We start from the raw sequence: 15,098 nt of genomic DNA, 5'->3' as shown, positions 1-15,098 counted from the left end.
CCTGGTATGTACTGGTACTCTTTGCTTAAACCTTGTACAATCGCAAAAACCAAACCTCTAATGGACCCTCTTACATTATGCTTTCTTGTAAATCTCTATAATTTCTAGAAGCTGAGACTCAGATTTGAATACCGTCATCATTTTCTCCACTAATTTCACCACAAAATTACTTACCATAATATCATTGACAACACTTAAAAATTAGTAACACGCCCATAGATAAATCCCAAGTAACTCATCTAAATTAGATAGAATCAAGAAGATGCAATACTTAGTTCCTTGTGTCACCATCAGGATTTTCAATTTAAATCCCAAGTAACTCATATGCAAAGGAACCAAACTCAGTACAAAACCAGCAAATTTCTAAGCATAATTGTTTCCTTAGCAGCAAACTCGGTACAAACGGGTAACTCTCGGCCTTAAGCCCTGAATAATGGTGAAAATGCAACCTCCAAATGAACCTTCCTGCAAATGCTTTCTTGTAATCGTTGGGATTTCTAAAACCTAAGTTTTAGTTTCTAATTCACCTATTTTCTTTTCTCCGGAAAAGTACTTATCCACCATAAAATTCATTAACAATATTGAAGATTTTTAATAAACCCAAACAGATTCCAAGTAACCCATCTAGATTAATTAGTCCAACAAAATCTCAACATCCAAGAAAACATGCTTATACTATTTTCAGCCCGTCGTCCATTTCAATACTCAAATCACACGCTAAAGTGCAACATCACTGCATGAAAATCCTTTAAATGCTCGCAAAGGACAAGTCTACACAATTCACCTAACTTCTTACTAAGCCTAGTATGTCTGGTTACTTTTGCCTTAAACCTTGAAGAATGGTCAAAATCAACCTCTAAATGGACCTTGATGGAATATGGTTTTTTCTAAATCTCTGAAATTTCTAGAAGTCGAATCTCTCTGTTCTCTTCACCCCAGTGCTACTTATTTACCATAAAATCATTAACAAAGCTCAAAATTTGTAAAAGAAAAACCCACGGATAAATCCCAAGTAATTCACCTAAATTAGATAGAATCCAAAATGCAATACGTCCTTGTGTACAAGTCCTCTAATTGCCTGCTAAGGAACCAAACTTTGTGCAGCATCAACAAACCTCTAAACAAACCTAGTATTATTTGGTTAATCACAGCCTTAAGCCTTGTAGAATGGTTAAAAAGACTCCAAATGAACTTTGCTGACTTGCAATTCTTGGGATTTCTTAAACCTAACTTTCTGTTCTAAATGCCTTTTTCTTTTCTCCATTTGTTTGACCAGAACACAGCTCATTTATCATAAAATTAATTGGCAATATTCCAAATATTCAACAACCCACAATTAAACTCTTAAGTAACCCACCTACACTAATTAGAATCTAATTACATGCAGATATACTTTGTTCTTTCTTTCTCCATTTGAACATCCAATTGATACCCTAAAGTGCAATGTCCTTACCTATGAATCCTATATTTGCATGCAAAGGGCAAATCTCTACAAATCTACCTAACTTCTTACTAACCTAGTATATTCTGAGCACTCTTTGCCAGAAACCTTGTGGAATGGTCAAAAATGAACTTTGCTGACTTGCAATTCTTGGGATTTCTTAAACCTAACTTTCTGTTCTAAATGCCTTTTTCTTTTCTCCATTTGTTTGACCAGAACACAGCTCATTTATCATAAAATTAATTGGCAATATTCCAAATATTCAACAACCCACAATTAAACTCTTAAGTAACCCACCTACACTAATTAGAATCTAATTACATGCAGATATACTTTGTTCTTTCTTTCTCCATTTGAACATCCAATTGATACCCTAAAGTGCAATGTCCTTACCTATGAATCCTATATTTGCATGCAAAGGGCAAATCTCTACAAATCTACCTAACTTCTTACTAACCTAGTATATTCTGAGCACTCTTTGCCAGAAACCTTGTGGAATGGTCAAAAACATCCTCCACTTGAATCTAAGTGCAGTACGCTTTCTTGCAAATGTCTGCAATTTTTAAAACCTGAGTTTCAGAGTTTCTAATTAAAATTTATTTCTTAACCATTTATTTGACCACAAACCTCAAATTGTAACAAATCCACAGACATATTTCAAGTAACTCATCTAGACAAGACAAAAGCCATAAAAATCTCGGAAATCCAAAATGATGCGCTAATTAGTTCCTCATGCATATTCAACTTAAACACTAAACTACAACATCATCGCCTAAGACGTATTCAAAGCCCTGTCTAGTTGACCAGTGAAATCCTTCCAAGAATTGGAACACACAAGAGCAAACTCTTTAGACCCAAATAATATCAAAAACAAAATTGCGTTGTTGATCCTTAAAATTGAAACTTTGGTTCTAATGAAAGCCTTTGTCTGTATCCATGGCACCATCATATCTAGAGAAGTAAAATGCACACCTGTCTTCTCTTTTCTAGAAATTAAAATCTAGCCATCTTAGGCTCTCACTACTCTAGGCATTACCCATTTCATTCAAAAATTTCATTTGTCTCTGACAACAATCTACAGCCATTTCTAAATTAGAACTAAAATTTTCTAGTGTAATTCATTATTCTCTCTATGGGGTTTCAATCTCTACTGATAAGCAACATAGTTCAAAAATATAAACTGACACATATACTAATCGTGCAGTTACGTTTCATATTTCAGTCTCAATATGTCTAAAATCATTAAAAGTATTAGCCAAAGATTTTAATGTAGGCAACAAAGAAATTATTCACTAAAGAATTCTGGCCACTGATAGTGTACTTCAAAGACTCAAAAACTCCATATGGTACCATCTATCCCTTTTTGGCTTACAAAAAAAAGGAACCCATTCCCTATCGAATAGACAGATATATGAGTCGATAAAATAAGCCATATAGGGCAAACGGCACGTCATTTAAACCACAAGGTGTCTTGAGTCAAGCAACTACACTATTTGAGGCCAAAATGGTTAGTAAACAATCACATGCAGCCTGCTTTAAATGCTTTGATTAATACTTGTATTGATTTGAGTCATTTTGACACTGAAATATGAAACAAAGTGCACAATGAGTCCATGAAATCAGTTCATGTTTTCTAATTATGCCACATAACATTAAAGGCTGAAACCCAACGAAGACAACAAAAAATCACACTAGACAATTTGAAATCTAATTGGGAGATGGCTGCAGATTGTTGATATAGACTAATGAAATTACTGGAATTAAGTGGGCGATGACTGTAGTAGTGTGGGCCTTAAAAATCACTAGATTTCAATTTTCAGAAAAAAGGAGATAGGCATGCATAATTGGCTCCTCTTGCACTTACAAAGGTGCAACGAATAGTAATAAACTGAAGGGCTTTTCAATAGAGCCAAAATTTAAATTCGAAGAATCAAGAATGCAAATTTGAGGTTGATGTTGTTTTAATCTCAGGTGTTCATTCATACGTGCTTAGAGGATTGGACGGACTTCATAGGTCAACTCACAGCCTTTGTATACCGCTTTGTGAATTCTTGGCCTACTGATATGGATATGAAATCTTTGTAGGGGTACAAAAGTGCTTGTGATATGCTATTCTATTCCATTATGTCTCTAGAAAATACTCAGAGGTTTACACGAAGATAAGCCATAAATGGGAAAATGGGATATCACCTACTAAATAGTGGGGGCTTTACCTAAGACATTAAACCAAAAGGCAGGGCATTGGGAAGAGTAATTAGTCCATGAAAAAATTTGAAGAAAATTGAAGAGGAAAATCAGAGTAGAAGACAAGTCATGATGGATAGAAAGGCATATCCCTCTGGGCTGTCAGGAAGCTGAAAGTTCTTCCCTGAGATATGACTTTCAGAAGCTATGTCAAAGAAAGCACAACAATGTCAAATAGTCCAAATGAACAGCATAGAGAATCACTGAGTCATATCAAAGCATCAGTTATATCAAATTACTTTTTTGCCTCCAATGTATCTTTTGACTTTGCTAAGTCATATCAAAGCATCAGTTACATCATGATACTTTTTTGCCTCTAATGTATCTTCTGAATGCGAGTTGTAAAGGATAAGAAATAAGGACTCCTATAGGAGAGAACAGATCGTGCAGGTATTTGAAAGTGGAAATTGCGGAACTGAACAGTAATGACTGTTCATCCTATTTGCCAGTAAATGAATAATAAATCACCTATGTCCATTTTAAGAGATCTGGAAGTTTCTTTTTTTTTTCTTCTTTATGATTTCACAATAACCAGAAAGATATATCGATATTTAGAAAAAATGGGTAAAATAAATTCTAAACCTACAAGAAGAGTTCAAAAATCAGGTCCTCCAAGGAGAATATCTTTCTATTTCAGCTTCCAACATGTATTTATTGAGCATGGACAATCAAATACAAGAAGGAAAAGCAAGACAAAAACCAAAACCGTAAGAAGCCCAACTCCTACCTTGAAGTACAAGACAACCATGCATATACAACAATACTATGAAATTACACTTTTCAGCAAGAGGATACACACCCAGATTAACTCATATTTAAGTATGAAGAACAAACGGGCATCAGATGAATAGAATTGAAAGTATAACAGTGAAGAAAGCAAGGATTCCAAAACAAAAAGATAAAAGAAAAGGAAAAGGGAAGAAAACAAGTTTGTTAAAATAATTTCCTGCAAGGAAAAAGTAGGAGCAAATGGAGAAATCAACAACAAAGCTAGAATCTGTTGAATCATCTGAAAGGAAACCTGGAGCGAAAAGAGAGGCCTATTCATTTAAGAATGGCAGTAGGATTTTCATCAGGAGTTCCTCATTGACAAAAGAGGGAAGATAGAAACTAGTAGAGATACTGTTGACTGGCAAACATATACTTTTTATCCAACAATTGGGTAAAACCAAAAGCGAAACCAAAAGTATACTTTTTACCCAACAATTGGGCAGATGGTATACAGTGAAACCAAAAGTGGCTCATGCGTATTGTCACAAGGAAAAGTTCAAAGCCTAAATGAAAGACAGCAACAGTTTTGTTGCCAGTTAACAACTAAAGAAATTATTAGCAATCCATTCTAAGTCTTTAGCTACTCAAACAAATCTTTTTTCTTTTTTTTTTTTCTAGAATCCCCTTATAATCACCAAGATCAGTTAAATATCAAATGCAATATGACAAAGGAATACCATCATTCACAAGACAAATTACTACAGAACATGCCTGGGCAGCACTATTGTAATCAAGCTTCATGTCTTTCAGTAAGTGTACTAAGCATAACAAAAGACAGCTGATGCAAAAATAAAGCAAGAAAAGACAAATGTTACAATTCAACAGTGAGAACGGACCATGCAACAGAAAATCTAAAGTTCTTCATACTTCAATCTAAAAATGATTAGCGTTAGTAAAACTAATCAAAGTGTTAAAAGTAAGCAATAAGTATTAAGTTAAGTTTTCGGCCCTAGATAGTCTAGTTGCAGGACTCAAAAGCTCCGTTTGGTTTAAAAATATACCTTCTACCCCTTTGCAGCTTACCAAAAAAAGTACCCATTAACCCACCAAACGGATAGATTTACAAGTAGATAAAATAAGCCATGAAGGGCAGATGGTATAGTATTTAAACCATCGGAGCTTTGTGATTCGAGCACCTCCACTGTCTGGAGTCATAAAATCAAGTCAATCTTTTACTAGTTGCCAACACTATATTCCTTAATTCATATTTCATCGGCTTTTGTTAATTGTCTTGATATTATAAATACTGAAAAATATACATTAACAAGCAATCTACGAGCTAAATTTATGTTTCTGCATTATGCCATTTACCATGAGATATCAAAACCCAAATGAGAGAATAAAGAACCACCATATGGAACCCCATATGACTACCCTTCAAGCATGAAACAACCATGGAGAAACAACTGCCAACTAATTTCATTTTATTTTCTCTTTTTTTAAATTTCAAATTGCATCAACATAAAAGATTATGGTAATCTTGCTTAAACCAGAACCAAAACAGAGAGGTAGATAGAATACTCTAAGACCTTCAGTTTCTAACACACAATGTAAAACGTAGACACAACAATTATGAGTGTTCAAACAAATTTTTTTTTTAAAAAAAAACAATCAACAGCCATTTCATTCCAAAAATTTCATTTGTCTCTGGCAACAATCTACAGCCATTTCTAAATCAGAATTAAACTTTTCTAGTGTGATTCATTATTCTCTCTATGGGGTTTCAATCTCTACTGGTAAGCAGCATAGTTCAAAAATATAAACTAACACATGCACTAATCATGCAGTTACGTTTCATAATTCAGTCTCAATATGTCTAAAATCATTAAAAGTATTAGCCAAAGATTTTAATGTAGGCAACAAAGAAATTATTCACTAAAAAATTCTGGCCACTGATAGTGTACTTGAAAGACTCAAAAACTCCATATGGTACCATCTATCCCTTTTTGGCTTACAAAAAAAAGAACCCATTCCCCATCGAATAGACAGGTATATGAGTCGATGAAATAAGCCATATAGGGCAAACGGCATGTCATTTAAACCACAAGGTGTTTTGAGTCAAGCAATTACACTATCTAAGGCCAAAATGGTTAGTAAACAATTACATGCAGCCTGCTTTAAATGCTTTGATTAATACTTGTATTGATTTGAGTCATTTTGACACTAAAATATGTAACAAAGTGCACAATCAGTCCATGAGATCAGTTCATGTTTTCTAATTATGCCACATAACATTAAAGGCTGAAACCCAACGAAGACAACAAAAAATCACACTAGACAATTTGAAATCTAATTGGGAGATGGCTGCAGATTGTTGATATAGACTAATGAAATTACTGGAATTAAGTGGGTGATGCCTGTAGTAGTGTGGGCCTTAAAAATCACAAGATTTCAATTTTCAGAAAAAAGGAGATAGGCATGCATAATTGGCTCCTCTTGCACTTAAGAAGGTGCAACAGATAGTAAAAAATTGAAGGGTTTTTCAATAAAGCCAAAATTTAAATTTGAAGAATCAAGAATGCAAATTTGAGGTTGATGTTGTTTTAATCTCAGGTGTTCATTCATACGTGTTTAGAGGATTGGAGGGACTTCATAGGTAAACTCACAGCCTTTGTATACCGCTTTGTGAATTCTTGGCCTACTGATATGGATATGAAATCTTCGTAGGTATACAAAAGTGCTTGTGATATGCTATTCTATTCCATTATGTCTCTAGGAATTACTCAGAGGTTTACAAGAAGATAATCCATAAATGGGAATATGGGATATCACCTACCAAATAGTAGGGGCTTTACCTAAGACATTAAACCAAAAGGCAGGGCCTTGGGAAGAGTAATTAGTCCATGAAAAAATTTGAAGAAAATTGAAGACGAAAATCAGAGTAGAAGACAAGTCATGATGGACAGAAAGGCCCATCCTTCTGGGCTGTCAGGAAGCTGAAAGTTCTTCCCTGAGATATGACTTTCAGAAGCTATGTCAAAGAAAGCACAACAATGTCAAATAGTCCAAATGAACAGCATAGAGAATCGCTGAGTCATATCGAAGCATCAGTTATATCAAATTAATTTTTTGCCTCCAATGTATTTTTTGAATTTGCTAAGTCATATCGAAGCATCAGTTATATCATGACACTTTTTTACCTCTAATTTATCTTCTGATTGCGAGTTGTAAAGGATAAAAAATAAGGACTCCTATAGGAGAGAACAGATCGTGCAGGTATTTGAAAGTCGAAATTGCAGAAGTTTAACAGTAATGACTATTCATCCTATTTGCCCATAAATGAATAATAAATCATGTATGTCCATTTTAAGAGATCTGGAAGTTTCTTTTTTTTTTTCTTCTTAAAATGATTTCACAATAACCAGAAAGATATATGGATATTTAGGAAAAATGGGTAAAATAAATTCTAAACCTACTAGAAGAGTTCAAAAATCAAGTCCTCCAAGGAGAATATCGTTCTATTTCAGTTTCCAACATGTATTTATTGAGCATGGACAATCAAATACAAGAAGGAAAAGCAGGACAAAAAACAAAACCGTAAGAAGTCCAACTCCTACCTTGAAGTACAAGACAACCATGCATATACAACTATACTATGAAATTACATTTTTCAGCAAGAGGATATACCCAGATTAACTCATATTGAAGTATGAAGAACAAACAGGCATCAGATGAACAGAATTGAAAGAATAACAGTGAAGAAAGCAAGGATTCCAAAAAAAAAAAAAAGATAAAAGAAAAGGAAAAGGGAAGGAAACAAGTTTGTTAAAATAATTTCTTGCAAGGAAAAAGGAGAAGCAAATGGAGAAATCAGTAACAAAGCTAGAATCTGTTGAATCATCTGAAAGGAAACCTGGAGGGAAAAGAGAGGCCTATTCATATAAGAATGGCAGTGGCAGTAGGATTTTCATTCAGGAGTTCCTCAATGACAAAAGAGGGAAGATAGAAACAAGTAGAGATACTGTTGACTGGCAAACATATACTTTTTACCCAACAATTGGGCAGATGGTATACAGTGAAACCAAAAGTGGCTCATGCGTATTGTCACAAGGAAAAGTTAAAAGCCTAAATGAAAGACAGCAACAGTTTTGTTGCCAGTTAACAACTAAAGAAATTGTTAGCAATCCATTCTAAGTCTTTAGCTACTATAACAAATCTTTTTTCTTTTTTTTTTTCCTAGAATCCCCTTATAATCACCAAGATCAGTTAATATCAAATGCAATATGACAAAGGAATATCATCATTCACAAGACAAATTACTACAGAACATGCCTGGGCAGCACTATTGTAATCAAGCTTCATGTCTTTCAGTAAGTGTACTAAGCATAACAAAAGACAGCTGATGCAAAAATAAAGCAAGAAAAGACAAATTGTACAATTCAACAGTGAGAACAGACCATGCAACAGAAAATCTAAAGTTCTTCATACTTCAATCTAAAAATGATTAGCGTTAGTAAAACTAAATCAAAGTGTTAAAAGTAAGCATTAAAAGTGTTAAAAGTAAGTATTAAGTTAACTTTTCGGCCCTGGATAGTCTAGTTGCAGGACTCAAAAGCTCCCTTTGGTTTAGAAATATACCTTCTACCCCTTTGCAGCTTACCAAAAAAAGTACCCATTAACCCACCAAATGGATAGATTTACAAGTAGATAAAAATAAGCCATGAAGGGCAGATGGTATAGTATTTAAACCATCGGAGCTTTGTGATTCGAGCACCTCCACTGTCTGGGGCCATAAAATCTAGTCAATCTTTTACTAGTTGCCAACACTATATTCCTTAATTCATATTTCACTGGCTTTTGTTAATTGTCTTGATATTATAAATACCGAAAAAAATACATTAACAAGCAATCTACGAGCTAAATTTACGTTTCTGCATTATGCCGTTTACCATGAGATATCAAAACCCAAATAAGAGAATAAAGAACCACTGTACGGAACCCCATATGACTACCCTTCAATTATGAAACAACCATGGAGAAACAGTAGCTAACTAATTTCATTTTATTTTCTCTTTTTTAACTTTCAAATTGCATCAACATAAAAGATTATGGTAATCTTGCTTAAACCAGTCCCAAAACAGAGAGGTAGACAGAACACACTAAGACGTTCAGTTTCTAACACACAACATAAAACATAGACACAACAATTATGAGTGTTCAAACAAATTTTTTTTTTTTTTAAAAAAACAATCAACAGCCATTTCATTCCAAAAATTTCATTTGTCTCTGTCAACAATCTACAGCCATTTCTAAATCAGAACTAAAATTTTCTAGTGTGATTCATTATTCTCTCTATGGGGTTTCAATCTCTACTGATAAGCAGCATAGTTCAAAAATATAAACTAACACATGCACTAATCGTGCAGTTACGTTTCATATTTCAGTCTCAATATGTCTAAAATCATTAAAAGTATTAGCCAAAGATTTTAATGTAGGCAACAAAGAAATTATTCACTAAAAAATTCTGGCCATTGATAGTGTACTTGAAAGACTCAAAAACTCCATATGGTACCATCTATCCCTTTTTGGCTTACAAAAAAAAGAACCCATTCCCTATCGAATAGACAGGTATATGAGTCGATGAAATAAGCCATATAGGGCAACGGCACGTCATTTAAACCACAAGGTGTCTTGAGTCAAGCAACTACACTATTTGAGGCCAAAATGGTTAGTAAACAATTACATGCAGCCTGCTTTAAATGCTTTGATTAATACTTGTATTGATTTGAGTCATTTTGACACTAAAATATGTAACAAAGTGCACAATCAGTCCATGAGATCAGTTCATGTTTTCGAATTATGCCACATAACATTAAAGGCTGAAACCCAACGAAGACAACAAAAAATCACACTAGACAATTTGAAATCTAATTGGGAGATGGCTGCAGATTGTTGATATAGACTAATGAAATTACTGGAATTAAGTGGGCGATGCCTGTAGTAGTGTGGGCCTTAAAAATCACTAGATTTCAATTTTCAGAAAAAAGGAGATAGGCATGCATAATTGGCTCCTCTTGCACTTAAGAAGGTGCAACAGATAGTAAAAAACTGAAGGGCTTTTCAATAGAGCCAAAATTTAAATTTGAAGAATCAAGAATGCAAATTTGAGGTTGATGTTGTTTTAATCTCAGGTCATACGTGTTTAGAGGATTGGAGGGACTTCATCGGTCAACTCACAGCCTTTGTATACCGCTTTGTGAATTCTTGGCCTACCGATATGGATATGAAAACTTTGTAGGGGTACAAAAGTGCTTGAAACAACTGCTAACTAATTTCATTTTATTTCTCTTTTTTTAAATTTCAAATTGCATCAACACTCTAAGACCTTCAGTTTCTAACATGTAAAAAGTAGACACATCTCAATTTGACATGTAAAAATTAGACCTTCTGGGGCTTTTGTAGTCAAAAGGAAAACAAAATCATCACCACAGCAGAATACGCATCTCAATACCCAGCATACATATCTATACTACAAAAGTTTTTTTGATACAAAATCTTCTGATCAGAAGCTTGAAACACTCTGGCATTATCCAAACAAATTTTATTTAAATAAAAAAAAAAAAGCAATCTACACCATCAGTACTAAATTGGAAGCAAAATTCAATATAACTAGGTCTAAACCCACCAAAAGCGAAGACATGAATCGGACAAATTCGCTGAAAATTCGCCACTAGGTCACAATTGAGGGCAAATAACGGATATTGAAAGCAAATATGCATAGCAGGAAAGCACGGAATTTGAAGAATCTAATCTCCAGGGAAAGGAAACAAAAAATAGAAAGCAGAAGAGAAATAATACTTGCCTGAAATCGTTTCTCCTCAAAAAGCTTTCTTCACAGCTCCAGAAAACAGCCAACTCTGGACAGAATCAAGCCACAAAAAAAAAAAGCAACTCTTTTCTCAAGAAACAAATGCGTCCCCGATTTTCTGATTTTTCCCTCCCCCTCTCCCTCTCCTATCCCGCTCTCTCTATCTCTCTTGAAATTTTGGAAAGTAAGAACACAGATGCGAGCATATATATAGTGTCCACTGATTGCTGGCAAACGGCTAATTTTGGCTTACTAGAGTGACCCGACTTGCAACGGTAAATTCGAACGGGTCGGTTGGAAAGTGTCAATTTGGAAACCAAATATGGGAGGGATTAGTCATCACAATTTGGTAACTTGGGTTGAGTTACTTGTAATTCGGTTATCACACTCATTAATTATGGTCAATGATATATTTTGAATTTGACTTGTCTAATTGGTGCTTGTGGATATAATATATAAGAGTGTATTTGGGTAGGAGATCATTCGGACAAATTATTTAGAATAACACAACTGTAATATTTTTTTTTTGTAATATAATGTATGTGAAATAAAAAAAAAATAGTTGAGAATATAAAAAGTTGGTTGACATTTTTGTTTACGATGCAACACAAATAATATTTTAAAAAAAAAAACCTACATTCCTAGTAGGATGAAGAATCAAAATTTCCACCAACTAGTGCATGTTATTCAATAACTACTTAAATCTAATAAATTGCAAGAAAAATGATCCATAGTGGAACTTGTTAGATCAACAAGATGGGTTAAATTTTCCTCAATTCCTACTTTTCGTTTGATTATGGAGAATAAAGATTTTACATTTATTTGACCTTATACTAGTGAGTAAAATTTATGTAAAGAAAGTTTAAAAAAAAAAAAAAAACCCCCCCTCATACATTTACAAAAAAAAAAAAAAAAAAGTAAATGTGAGCGTGTGTAACAGTGTAAGGTCATGTGACAAAATTCAAATTGATTTGCAATTGTCAAATTGGTTGTATTACATTAGGCAAAGTCGAGAAGTGCAAGGTCAGATTTGTCCAATTAAATAACAATAAATGAGTAAATGTGAGAAAGTTAACATGTATTGAGGGTGGAATTTTGGACTTGAATTAATCAACCACTTTAATGACTTAAACATGAATTATGGATCCTATATTCTGGCATCAACACCAGCTAAACTGTGACCCTAACCCTTAATCTAAGCTCCAGCTTCCGGAGCCATTGTAGCAAAGGCAAAACAAGTGCAAGCCCTTCAAGATCATTTCCTCTTTTTAGCAGGTGGCTGGGGAGTCTCTTAATCTTCTCCTTCCTCATCGTCCTCTTCCTCTCCATCTCCATCTTCATCGTCATTGTCATCATCCCCACTTCCACCATCACCATTGGCCTCCGGCTCATCCTCAGAATCTTTGTCATCCTCATCATCCTCCTCTTCACCAGAAAAGTCTTCCTCATCCTCACCGCCATCATTGTCTTCACCATCATCCTCAGTTTCACTGGCATCCTTGGTCTCAGGGTCAGGCTGCTTTTCCATGGACAGATCAGCTTTTGACAGCCTGCAAACAAATTATGGAAACTCATAACTGAATTTCACTTTGGGATGGTAAGGAAGAAGAAGACGAGAGAAAGAAACCTCTCCATTTGCCTTGGCTCCCTAGGGAACTCGATGGTAATTCCATTTGTCCTGGATCCCCTCCAAATATAATTACACAAGGTCTTTTACAGCTTAACAAGATAAAATCTGATTAAGAAAAAAGTTCGACAGTGGTCCTGAGACACGTAGAAAAGAAGATAATGGTAGGTATGTCATAGAGCAGACAAAAAGAGATAAAGTGCATACATTTCCCAAAAAAAAAATGTTGAATGGGGAAAATTACAAAATGAAGCTAAATGATGAACATGAAGTTCATGTGCCCAAATTATACAAAAGGTCCCTGATAATGCAAACAAAATTCTGACCTAAACTCCTAACAGGAAATATGCAGGGTAAAATCTCAAATCAAGAGGAAGAGCAGAGGACAGTGGAGGGAATGACAGGCTGTTAAGCAACCCATAAATGTTGTGCATCTCACATGATTATGGTAAAGATACTTTGTCTTTTTCATTAAAGGCTGAGAATTAACTAGGTTATGATAAACCTTCAAGATACATTACTTGCAGAGTGTGAAGCTACTATAAAATTCCTCAGCAAGAAAGCCTAGTGGTTTGGAAGACAGATGCGAAGTCCTCTCATTTTGCTTCCTCTGGAGCACCCCACTCATGAAAATTCAAACAATGACCCCAAAAGTATTTTATATAAACTCTTAACAAACTTTTTTACAGTTTCCCCCAATCACCCTAAATAGACTACTGGCCTATGGCTATACAAATCCTTGATGAATAAAGTCATGAAAGAAAAGTCTATTGGCTAGTAATCAAGATGCATAGAGAAACATCAGCAAAATTGCACCAATTAAATCCCAGTGTCATCCACCTTGTACTGATACCACAGATGGTGTATTTACCCTATATCAAAGCGACTATTTTATTTTCAACTTGAAGACAACGAAGATTAACTGGAAATAAATAACAATTTTGCATTAGCAAGCTCCGGGAATATTTAACTAAGGTATCAGTAGACCAATACCAGTAATGCAAAAGCCCCAGAAGAGAACAAACAGATGAAAATTTGTGCCGCTTCACCCAAGTTCCCAAACCCAAATCCAGAATACATATACTTCCACTTTGTAGTCAAAAGGAAAACAAAATCATCACCAACAGCAGAATACACATCTCAATACCCAGTATACATATCTATGCTACAAAAGCTTACTTTACAAAAAGGGCCAAATTTTTTCATTCAAAATCTTCTGCTCAGAAGCTTGAAACACTCTGGCATTATCCAAAACCGCATAAAAACATTTAGCACCTTGTAAGAAACAAAAGGTAGAATAAAAACATCGTACTAATATCAAAAATTAAAACTTTACTCAACACATAGATCAAGACAGAACCATGTTTAACAAATTTACATACAAAAATTCAGTCTTTGCACAAAGTCAATGAAAATTGCACCACAAACAGAACCCACAAAGAAAATATGTTTATACATAAAGAAAAGGAAAAAAATCTGCACTAAAATAGACAGTGAGAGAGACAGAGAGAGAGAGAGAGAGAGTTGGAATTTACCACTAAAAGCAGGGACGAAGACTTTACAACCGAAGTTGAAATCTCAGCCAACAAAGCCACCATTGCTGAGCTCAGAAGGCTTTCCATGCCAACACTACTAGAGCACATGACCTCCATCTCCAACCCCAAAGCCCAAATGCCAAGAGAGCAACAAAGCCTAGGTTTGGACAATGAGGCCAAAGGCACGAGGGGCTCCGAACATAAGGGTTGGAGGGAAAATTCCTCTGAGTGATCAGCAGAGAGATTCCTCAAAACCCCCCAAAGAGTTTTTGCCAAAATTGGATTGGTATCCAATCAGAATTCTACTTTTTTTTTTTTGGCAATGTGGATTATCGGTATCACAATATTCTTATCGTTTTTGACAAAAAAAAAAAAAAAAAAAAAACCTTATAGGTGAGTTTACAAATATTTTTATTTTAGGATACAAACCAAAGGACCCCAAGAGTAGGATGAAACTAAAAAGACAATAAACACACACACAAAACCTAAGGCAATTTTGAGAAAAATACTTTCAAAGAACAATGACGGCTACTGTACCTTGAGGAATGCAGTGGAATATAAAGCGTTACTAGTAGTTTTGCACTGGACAGAATAGTAGTTTTACATTGGACAGAAAAGTGGACAGACATAATAGACTAAGGATTTTGTCTGTGAGGAATGATGTGTGTAATG

The 15,098-nt window shown here is 34.7% G+C and overlaps 1 protein-coding gene across 4 annotated transcripts; it reads right to left on the bottom strand.

Annotated features, from left to right (window-relative positions):
* Positions 1–12,293: 12,293 nt before the first annotated feature.
* On the bottom strand, positions 12,294–14,726 carry LOC113692236 (uncharacterized). Of its 4 annotated transcripts, none has more exons than XM_027210613.2 (3): positions 14,427–14,726; positions 12,892–12,974; positions 12,294–12,814 (listed from the first exon to the last, which is right to left on the bottom strand). In XM_027210613.2, exons 1-3 carry the CDS (start codon positions 14,541–14,543, stop codon positions 12,556–12,558), a joined length of 459 nt encoding a protein of 152 aa, XP_027066414.1. In that variant the 5' UTR covers positions 14,544–14,726; the 3' UTR covers positions 12,294–12,555. The 4 variants fall into 4 exon arrangements, with proteins under 4 accessions (XP_027066414.1, XP_027066415.1, XP_027066416.1 ...); XM_027210614.2 differs by having other exon boundaries at positions 12,892–13,028; positions 14,427–14,723; XM_027210615.2 differs by having other exon boundaries at positions 12,892–12,999; positions 14,427–14,723.
* Between the last annotated feature and the right edge of the window lie 372 nt (positions 14,727–15,098).

This window comes from Coffea arabica, chromosome 6c (genome assembly GCF_036785885.1).
Source record: "Coffea arabica cultivar ET-39 chromosome 6c, Coffea Arabica ET-39 HiFi, whole genome shotgun sequence".
Lineage (NCBI taxonomy): Eukaryota > Viridiplantae > Streptophyta > Magnoliopsida > Gentianales > Rubiaceae > Coffea > Coffea arabica.
The sequence above is the reverse complement of the archived record's forward strand: the minus strand, read 5'-3'. Positions and strand labels throughout refer to the sequence as shown.